The sequence below is a fragment of the Vicia villosa genome, linkage group LG3, assembly GCF_029867415.1.
Source record: "Vicia villosa cultivar HV-30 ecotype Madison, WI linkage group LG3, Vvil1.0, whole genome shotgun sequence".
NCBI lineage: Eukaryota > Viridiplantae > Streptophyta > Magnoliopsida > Fabales > Fabaceae > Vicia > Vicia villosa.
This window is the reverse complement of record NC_081182.1, coordinates 212965008-212975558: the sequence shown is the minus strand read 5'-3', so window position 1 is coordinate 212975558 and position 10551 is coordinate 212965008. Positions and strand designations below refer to the sequence as shown.

At 28.5% G+C, this 10551-nt stretch overlaps 1 protein-coding gene across 1 annotated transcript; it reads left to right on the top strand.

Annotated features, from left to right (window-relative positions):
- Positions 1-3693: 3693 nt before the first annotated feature.
- Positions 3694-5695, top strand: LOC131657315 (uncharacterized). Its single transcript, XM_058926726.1, has 2 exons — positions 3694-3826; positions 4164-5695. The coding sequence occupies exons 1-2, from the start codon at positions 3773-3775 to the stop codon at positions 5511-5513; spliced, it is 1404 nt and encodes a 467-aa protein (XP_058782709.1). The 5' UTR covers positions 3694-3772; the 3' UTR covers positions 5514-5695.
- Positions 5696-10551: the final 4856 nt, after the last annotated feature.

Below are 10551 nucleotides of genomic sequence, written 5' to 3'. Positions count from 1 at the left end.
TACGTCAAGCTCGTTTGTTCGATCCGTTTATTAGGGAAAAGATTTGAAAATGACTTATTGTTGGATCAAGTGCAAATTAATATGAAAAGGTTTGGTGAGCGGTGAAAAGGTACTTGACAATGGGTCAAGCACCGTGATGCGATTGCATTTCATTTGAAAAAGAGCTTGACGTTGGGTCAAGCGTTTTTATTTTAAAAAGGTTGATTTTCAGATGCTAGATTATTTAGGAACTGACTAATAAAAGGCAAAAATAAAAAACAAATAAATTTATTACACTTCATTGGAATGGATGGTACATTATGTCGAAAGAGGATATAATAAAGAAATCAAAATACGCGGCCATTAAAAAACAAACAAGTGAATTAATCATTTAATCAATTAATTAAAAAGTGATTAAATCAATTAATTAAGTTAATAAAAATTAATTAACAAAACTAATCAATTTTTATTAACTAATTCAACTAATTAAAATAATATTTACTTAATCGATTAAATATAAACAAAAAGAAATAATTGAAAATAGAAAATAAAATAATAAAAAGAAAGATGTATAAAAATGAAAATGGGTTTGCAAAATAGAAAGATAAATGCGCCCAAAACAAAGCTTGTAAATTTTATTTTTTTACTGTAAAACTGTAAAATTGATTTCAGTTCACTGATGTAATTTGGTTCTTTCCAAAGCTGTAACATGATTTTTTTTACTAATGTAGTTATTTCTTCTACTGATGCAAACTTTAACAACTTTTTGATTCTTAATTGAATGGAAATGTTTATTGTGTAAACTGGATTTTTCATGGATGTAAACGAATGTTGATTGGATATATGTTTATAAAAATGAATAATTGATTTACAAAAATGGATATAAATGGACTTTTTGAGAATTGGTTTTTTAAAAGTGATTTGATGTAGTGTTAATGGACAATAACTGGATGTTAAATGGATATGGATAATGAAATGGTTGAAGTGATTTGTGATTTGGATATAAAGTGGATGTTTAAGGATATGTACATGAAAAATGGATGGATGACTAAAACAACTTGATAAAATGGATTTGTATTTTAGAATGACCAATGCTAGCATAAGACTCAAGTGAACTTGAAATGGTTTGAACAAAATTCAAATTGACCCGAACTTCAAATAAGGTTGACCTTGACCTTTCGTACACTTTGACTTTTGACTTTTTTGAATGATGCATAAAAAGATGCATGATAAATGTAACTTGACTCTAGAAAAATATCTTCTTTTGTTCTTCTTATTCTTTCTCACAAATTTGAGATAACAAGGTAGTTACTTTAAGGTGTCATAGAATATTGTGTTCATCAACAACACTTTGAGAGTGTCTCAAAACCTTGAATATGACATTTCCTTAATCAAAGTTATTGTCTCACGAAGATTCAGAATATATGGATTTTTTAGTTTTTCCTCCATTGTTCCTTGATCTTTTGTTTGTGTCTCTTAAGCTGAGTCTTTCTCAAACTCTGTTCATTTTGCTTTTTTCCCATTTTCTTTTTTAACAACAACTTTTTCATTTTCTTCACCACTGCCAATTTAACTCACTTAGTAGTATTCATTTGAGTTAGCCTGAGTGTTGACATTGGTTTTTAGATCAAGTAGATCTTTAACTAAATGAACAATCTGCATTGCCAGATTTTTATTGCAACGTCTATGCATTTCTGGTTTTTCATAGTCACTTGCATGAACTGATTCGTTGTCTCTTCCAATCTTGCTGTATTGTCCTATTGATGAAGATTATGGTATTTTGCCATAGACAATTATATGAACTAATTTAATGTATCATCCAACATTAGTGTATTTTATTGTTGAGGAGGATTTAAGTATGATTATTTTAATGTATCATCCAAGATGGAATATAAAAAGATTCTTTCACTATGAAGTGAGGAACACGTGTTCCTTTAAACCAATCAGTGACGTGAAATTCACGTCTTAACACACGCCAACAGTAAAAAACTTTATTGTCCAGTCTGTACCATGTCAATTTTGTGTGAGGATTTTTTCCCTCTAAAACGTTGCGACGTGTTTACCATTTCACAACTATTTTTTTTTAAAATCCAAAATTACCTCTCTCTGAACATTTTATAATTTTTCATTTTTAGTTTTATTATAGAGATGTGTTTCCCACTTTGCAAATTTTTTTCTTATAAAATTCTGAAACCCAAGAAATATAAATTTATTTTCATTATTTTATTAGGGAAAAAAGTAGTGACGTGATTATCACGTCGCAACAGTTTTTTTAGTCACGTAATAACCACGTCACAACTTCACTTAGGTAGGGAGGAGTTTTTTTGTAGTGGCATAATTCAAATAAGACGTTTATTATGAGACGGAGGGAGGAGGGAGAATATGACAATAATATAATAATTTAAAAATATTGCAACAATATAATCCTTCTATTGTATCAAAATTAAAGTTAATAAATTTTTATTTAAGATTATTTTAATAATAATTTTAATAAGAATTAAAAATATTTAATTTTTTATTGGTTTAAAATAAAAAAATAAAAAAATTTATTATAATGATTTAATAAATAATTCTACATCATAAAAAGTTCATTTTAATGTTAAAATATTACTGTCGTATATAATCAATATATTTTATTGGGTTAATAGTAGTTTACCCCCTGTAATATGAGCGTGTTTCGGTTTACTCTCAACATTGCCAAAGGCAGGTTTTGACAACGGTTTTTTTGGAATAACCGTTGTCAAAAGGTAGAGAGGGGGGGAAAACAAAATTTGCTAACATTACATATGATGAATTGCTATTAACCCTATCTTAGTTTTAAATGGAAGTTATGAGAGGGGAATGGTAGTAGTAATTTATTTGGAGAGTTATTATTCATCATGTTTGATTAAAAACTATTTATAGTAAAATTTGACAATTTAATATTAAACCAACAGTGTTTAACATCTCTTTTGACTCATTAATGTAAGAATATATTTTCTTGATAACTACATAAGCATGCAAGCTCTACATGAGAACATGTGAGTTTAAATAGCATGCAAGTCTCTAGTCAGTTTTTTAGTTTTTCATGTGACACTATTTTGTATTCATTGTTGGCATGTAGTGAATTCCTAAAATGCATAATAAACCTAGGATGTGAACTCCACCTACTTCTGAGCACATACTACATAGGATAGGTTTCCTCTATTCCGACACTATTATTATATCTTTATTTCAATTAATTGAACAATCGTATCATATTCTAACTCTTCTAAAAAATATAAATAATATTATGTGAGATACCATATCTTAAATTAGAATCAAGTGTTCACATTTGTCGTATAATCAACATTATTATCACTATACTTACATATTTAAAAGAAAATAAAACTTTAACTAGTTGAAATAATTTATCAAAATAAATATATTGGTTTAATATTTTAAAAAATCACTTATAATTTTAGTATGTTGGTTTAATTTTATTTTAATTTCTTTGAAGCTAATCACTTTTTAAAACACATTTAAACGTGTAAGAAAGTAGTTGTACTAAATTAATTAATTTTAGACATTTGAACTTGTAAATTTAAAAAGTAATCTTGTCAATCAAAGTCTCAAAGTCCTTATTATTTATTCTTTTTCTTTTTGACTTATAAATAACATATAAGACACAAATTTTAATTAATTTATTTTTTTGCAACACAAAGCTTCAATATTCCCACTATTTGTACTTTTTCTTCCTATTCGCTTATAAATAGACTATCTCACTTCCACTTCAAATGCATCTTTCACATTTACTATAACATAAGAGAAAGCAATGACACACAAAGTTGTTATGTCTCTCCTTCCTTTTGTTGTGCTCTTGTTGATTGTAAGTTACTAACTTTGCATGTATCTATGTATCTTTTACAATTATATTTTACATACCTTATTTATCATAATCTATCATTTCTCATATTTATTTCAGTCATCAATGTCACTCACAATCAAGCTGTTCTATTTGATTTGATAAAATAATGTTTTTTCAGTAATGAAACTTCAAAAGATTGCTTTTGTCTAATTTTTTTTATAATATGTATTCATATGCTTATCTTGAACGTGTCTTAACTGTGCATCATAATGTGTATTTTAAAACACAGGCATTTTTTTTATCATGTATACCATCCAAATGTTACTAATTAACATCAATTTACTCAATTGTATTGTAGAATAGTCAAGGAAGTTTTGCTAGATATATTAAACTTCAGCCACAAATTGGAGAAGAAAAAGAAGTTGATCAACCTTACCTTGATGGCTGGCTCAAAAATCCATTGAAGAACCAAAAACTCATTTCTAACTCCAACCAAGTATATCTTGATGGATGGTTGAAAGATACCAGATCTGAGGGAGCAAAATCCACCTCTGAGTCCAACCAAGTTTACCTTGATGGATGGTTGAAAGATACCAGAGCTGAGAAAGCAAAATCTAACGCTGACTCACACCAAGTTTATCTTGATGGATGGTTGAAAGATACCCGAGCAGAGAAAGAAAAATCCACCTCTGGCTCTAATCAAGATTACCTTGATGGATGGTTGAAAGATACCAGAGCAGAGAAACCAAAGTCCACATCTGAATCCAACCAAGTTTACCTTGATGGATGGCTGAAAGATACCCGGGCAAAGAAAGAAAAATCCACCCAAGACTCCAACCATGTTTACCTTGATGGATGGTTGAAAGATACCAGAGCAGAGAAAGAAAAGTCCACATCTGAATCCAACCAAGTTTACCTGGATGGATGGCTGAAAGATACCCGAGCAGAGAAAGACAAATCCACCCAAGACTCCAACCATGTTTACCTTGACGGATGGTTGAAAGATACCAGAGCAGAAAAAGAAAAATCCACCTCTGACTCCAACCATGTTTATCTTGATGGATGGTTGAAAGATACCAGATCAGAGAAAGAAAAATCCACCCCTGACTCCAACCAAGTTTACCTTGATGGATGGTTGAAAGATACCCGAGCAGAGAAACCAAAATCCATATCTGACTCCAACCAAGTTTACCTTGATGGATGGTTGAAAGATAGTCGAGTTGAGAAAGAAAAATCTACAGCTGACTCCAACCAAGTATATCTTGATGGCTGGTTGAAAGATATCAGATCTGAGAAAGCAAAGTCCGCCCATAACGCGAACCAAGTTTACCTAGATGGATGGTTGAAAGATACCCGAGCAGAGAAAGCAAAATCCACCTCTGACTCCAACCAAGTTTACCTTGATGGATGGTTAAAAGATACCCGAGCAGAGAAAGAAAAATCAGCCTCTGATTCCAACGAAGTTTACCTTGATGGATGGTTGAAAGATACTAGAGCAGAGAAACCAAAATCCACATCTAACTCCAACCACGTTTACCTTGATGGATGGTTGAAAGATACCCGAGCAGAGAAACCAAAATCTACCGCTGACTCCAACCAAGTTTATCTTGATGGATGGTTGAAAGATACCAGAGCTGAGAATGAAAAATCCACTCCAGACTCCAAGCTAGTTTATCTTGATGGATGGTTAAAAGATACCCGGAAGTAGATTATATCTTTGTTTATTAATGCCTATGTCATTCCCGTGATTTTCAATGTTGTCCTATGTTTTAAATTTATATGTATTGTAAGATCTTATTTCTATGTACTAAGTAATGAATCACTGTGTACTAAATAATTTAATGTATCTATGAGCTAGATGTTTGTGTTTTAAAAGAAGTCTATTGATTATTGGCGTCTCTTTAGTATTTAAAACTTTTGTAGTCCTTTGTATATCTTCTACGGAAGTTGAAGTTACCTTTTTATTAATTCAGTGTGTTTATGCTTAAAATAAAGAGTTAAATATGTTTTTGGTCCTTATAAATATCTCAAAACTTATTTTTAATCCTTATTAAAAAATTATATATTTTAGTCCTTACAAAAAATTTATGCAAGTAGTTTTAGTCCATGTTATTTTCTAAAATCGTTTAATTACCCTTTAACTTTTAATTTTTTTAATAATGTTTTTCATATATATATATTTAGAATATTGTACAATGTTTATTTACCAAATTTTAAAATTTGTTAAAATGAGAAAAACTAGATATGAATTTTTTAAATTTCAAAATCTCAACTTAAAAATCATGTTTCACTACAAGAAAACTAGGGTTTTACGACAAAAAAATTGCGACATTTACTTGATAACCGTCGTGATATGATATAGAGACAGTTGTTACGACGGTTAACACCAACCGCTCTTACTTTTTTTTAAATTAATAAAAAATTGTGACGGTTATCAATAAACCGCCCTAAATTAAAGTTTACGACGGTCAAATAATCTTCATAAAACATTTATCACGACGGTACATCAACCGTCGCTCCTACATTATACCGTTGAATTAATTTATTATTTTATTTATAAAATTGTAAATAAATTAATTAAGGTAAGTATGTAATTAATTTCAGTAAATATTTTATGATGAATTATATTTATTTATTGTAACTTTTTTTATTATACTTTATTACAGTAGTTTAAATCAGTTTACTATTTCAATTATAAGTTTTTAAATAAATAAATTTATTATCATTATAACACTTTATTTTTAATTATAAGTTTTTAAATAAATAAATTTATTATCATTATAACACTTTATTTTTAATGAAAAGTAAAATTTGATTATGATCATTATAAATTATTGTTAATTAGCATTTAAATTCAATTTTTAATTTGAAAATATTTATTAAGACACAATTATTTTTCAAAAATAATAATAATTTGTTAGTTTAAAAAGTAATAAAATTTTAATTAAAATAAACTAAAAAAATACATGTGAAATATTGATTATAATAGCATAAACTCATTTAAAAACGCATATGGTTATTTATGTTATCTCAAAAAGTTTATCAAATTCATTTTATAAGAGAAATTTCTAACGTTGATCCAAATGTTTTTATATACGGGAAATAATTTATTGTTATCCTAAGTTTTTATAAACGATCCCAAATATATAAATAAAAAATGTATTGTTAATCCAAATATTTTAATAAACAAAATTATTTTTATAAAAGAGAAAAATATATTGTTAATTTAAATCTTTTTATAAACGAAAAAAATATATTGCTGAATATGTTTTTATATCTTTGAATAAATACATCAGGGGAAAATTATTGTACGTTCACTACATAGTTCTGGGTAGCAAATGTTTGTGGGTTGGTTGATTTCAGCAAAAATTCTCAAGTCGCATTCGAACGAAAAACATTGCTTCCAAAAATATGGATAATTGAACATTAACATCAATTCTAGAATGGATGACTGAATCTGGATCAACACAGATTCTTGCCATCATCGCATTTGAGTGGAATACATTTTAATTTTCAAATGTGGAAGCGTTGATTGCATCGTCGCGGAATAAACGGAGCATCTTCTGTTTTATAAAAAGGTTTTGAACTTGAAAGCCAAAAGGAAAAAAGGTTTGAACGTGTTGAAATTGATTTTACGGGATATAAGTGTCAAATGACCAAGCTATATGACTCATATTCAAACACTTAAGGAAAAGGAAGGACATATGTCCCGCTCGTCTGTTTAATCCATTTAGTGAAAAAGAGCTAGACAAGTTTAGTCTTAACTATTTTAACAGTGGGTGTGTATCAAATGGTTAAGCCATGCAGTTTGTAGTCAAACACTCGTGAGAAAGGTTGAAAATATTTCTAGCTTGCTCGCTTACTTTTTATTTTGAACTAAACTTACTTAATTAAATGTGTTTTAATTGGATCGTGATTATTCAAATAATCTAGGAAAAGTAGACATACGTCAAGCTCGTTTGTTCGATCCGTTTATTAGGGAAAAGATTTGAAAATGACTTATTGTTGGATCAAGTGCAAATTAATATGAAAAGGTTTGGTGAGCGGTGAAAAGGTACTTGACAATGGGTCAAGCACCGTGATGCGATTGCATTTCATTTGAAAAAGAGCTTGACGTTGGGTCAAGCGTTTTTATTTTAAAAAGGTTGATTTTCAGATGCTAGATTATTTAGGAACTGACTAATAAAAGGCAAAAATAAAAAACAAATAAATTTATTACACTTCATTGGAATGGATGGTACATTATGTCGAAAGAGGATATAATAAAGAAATCAAAATACGCGGCCATTAAAAAACAAACAAGTGAATTAATCATTTAATCAATTAATTAAAAAGTGATTAAATCAATTAATTAAGTTAATAAAAATTAATTAACAAAACTAATCAATTTTTATTAACTAATTCAACTAATTAAAATAATATTTACTTAATCGATTAAATATAAACAAAAAGAAATAATTGAAAATAGAAAATAAAATAATAAAAAGAAAGATGTATAAAAATGAAAATGGGTTTGCAAAATAGAAAGATAAATGCGCCCAAAACAAAGCTTGTAAATTTTATTTTTTTACTGTAAAACTGTAAAATTGATTTCAGTTCACTGATGTAATTTGGTTCTTTCCAAAGCTGTAACATGATTTTTTTTACTAATGTAGTTATTTCTTCTACTGATGCAAACTTTAACAACTTTTTGATTCTTAATTGAATGGAAATGTTTATTGTGTAAACTGGATTTTTCATGGATGTAAACGAATGTTGATTGGATATATGTTTATAAAAATGAATAATTGATTTACAAAAATGGATATAAATGGACTTTTTGAGAATTGGTTTTTTAAAAGTGATTTGATGTAGTGTTAATGGACAATAACTGGATGTTAAATGGATATGGATAATGAAATGGTTGAAGTGATTTGTGATTTGGATATAAAGTGGATGTTTAAGGATATGTACATGAAAAATGGATGGATGACTAAAACAACTTGATAAAATGGATTTGTATTTTAGAATGACCAATGCTAGCATAAGACTCAAGTGAACTTGAAATGGTTTGAACAAAATTCAAATTGACCCGAACTTCAAATAAGGTTGACCTTGACCTTTCGTACACTTTGACTTTTGACTTTTTTGAATGATGCATAAAAAGATGCATGATAAATGTAACTTGACTCTAGAAAAATATCTTCTTTTGTTCTTCTTATTCTTTCTCACAAATTTGAGATAACAAGGTAGTTACTTTAAGGTGTCATAGAATATTGTGTTCATCAACAACACTTTGAGAGTGTCTCAAAACCTTGAATATGACATTTCCTTAATCAAAGTTATTGTCTCACGAAGATTCAGAATATATGGATTTTTTAGTTTTTCCTCCATTGTTCCTTGATCTTTTGTTTGTGTCTCTTAAGCTGAGTCTTTCTCAAACTCTGTTCATTTTGCTTTTTTCCCATTTTCTTTTTTAACAACAACTTTTTCATTTTCTTCACCACTGCCAATTTAACTCACTTAGTAGTATTCATTTGAGTTAGCCTGAGTGTTGACATTGGTTTTTAGATCAAGTAGATCTTTAACTAAATGAACAATCTGCATTGCCAGATTTTTATTGCAACGTCTATGCATTTCTGGTTTTTCATAGTCACTTACATGAACTGATTCGTTGTCTCTTCCAATCTTGCTGTATTGTCCTATTGATGAAGATTATGGTATTTTGCCATAGACAATTATATGAACTAATTTAATGTATCATCCAACATTAGTGTATTTTATTGTTGAGGAGGATTTAAGTATGATTATTTTAATGTATCATCCAAGATGGAATATAAAAAGATTCTTTCACTATGAAGTGAGGAACGCGTGCTCCTTTAAACCAATCAGTGACGTGAAATTCACGTCTTAACACACGCCAACAGTAAAAAACTTTATTGTCCAGTCTGTACCATGTCAATTTTGTGTGAGGATTTTTTCCCTCTAAAACGTTGCGACGTGGTTACCATTTCACAACTATTTTTTTTTAAAATCCAAAATTACCTCTCTCTGAACATTTTATAATTTTTAATTTTTAGTTTTATTATAGAGATGTGTTTCCCACTTTGCAAATTTTTTTCTTATAAAATTCTGAAACCCAAGAAATATAAATTTATTTTCATTATTTTATTAGAGAAAAAAGTAGTGACGTGATTATCACGTCGCAACAGTTTTTTTTAAGTCACGTAATAACCACGTCACAACTTCACTTAGGTAGGGAGGAGTTTTTTTGTAGTGGCATAATTCAAATAAGACGTTTATTATGAGACGGAGGGAGGAGGGAGAATATGACAATAATATAATAATTTAAAAATATTGCAACAATATAATCCTTCTATTGTATCAAAATTAAAGTTAATAAATTTTTATTTAAGATTATTTTAATAATAATTTTAATAAGAATTAAAAATATTTAATTTTTTATTGGTTTAAAATAAAAAAATAAAAAAATTTATTATAATGATTTAATAAATAATTCTACATCTTAAAAAGTTCATTTTAATGTTAAAATATTACTGTCGTATATAATCAATATATTTTATTGGGTTAATAGTAGTTTACCCCCTGTAATATGTGCGTGTTTCGGTTTACCCCCAACATTGCCAAAGGCAGGTTTTGACAACGGTTTTTTTGGAATAACCGTTGTCAAAAGGTAGAGAGGGGGGAAAAACAAAAATCGCTAACATTACATATGATGAATTACTATTAACCCTATCTTAGTTTTA

Excerpts from the sequence above, each read along its gene's own strand:
- LOC131657315 (XM_058926726.1), top strand. The coding sequence starts at position 3,773 with ATGACACACAAAGTTGTTATGTCTCTCCTTCCTTTTGTTGTGCTCTTG. Across the intron at positions 3,827-4,163 it reads TTGTTGTGCTCTTGTTGATT|AATAGTCAAGGAAGTTTTGC; the intron begins GTAAGTTACTAA and ends ATTGTATTGTAG.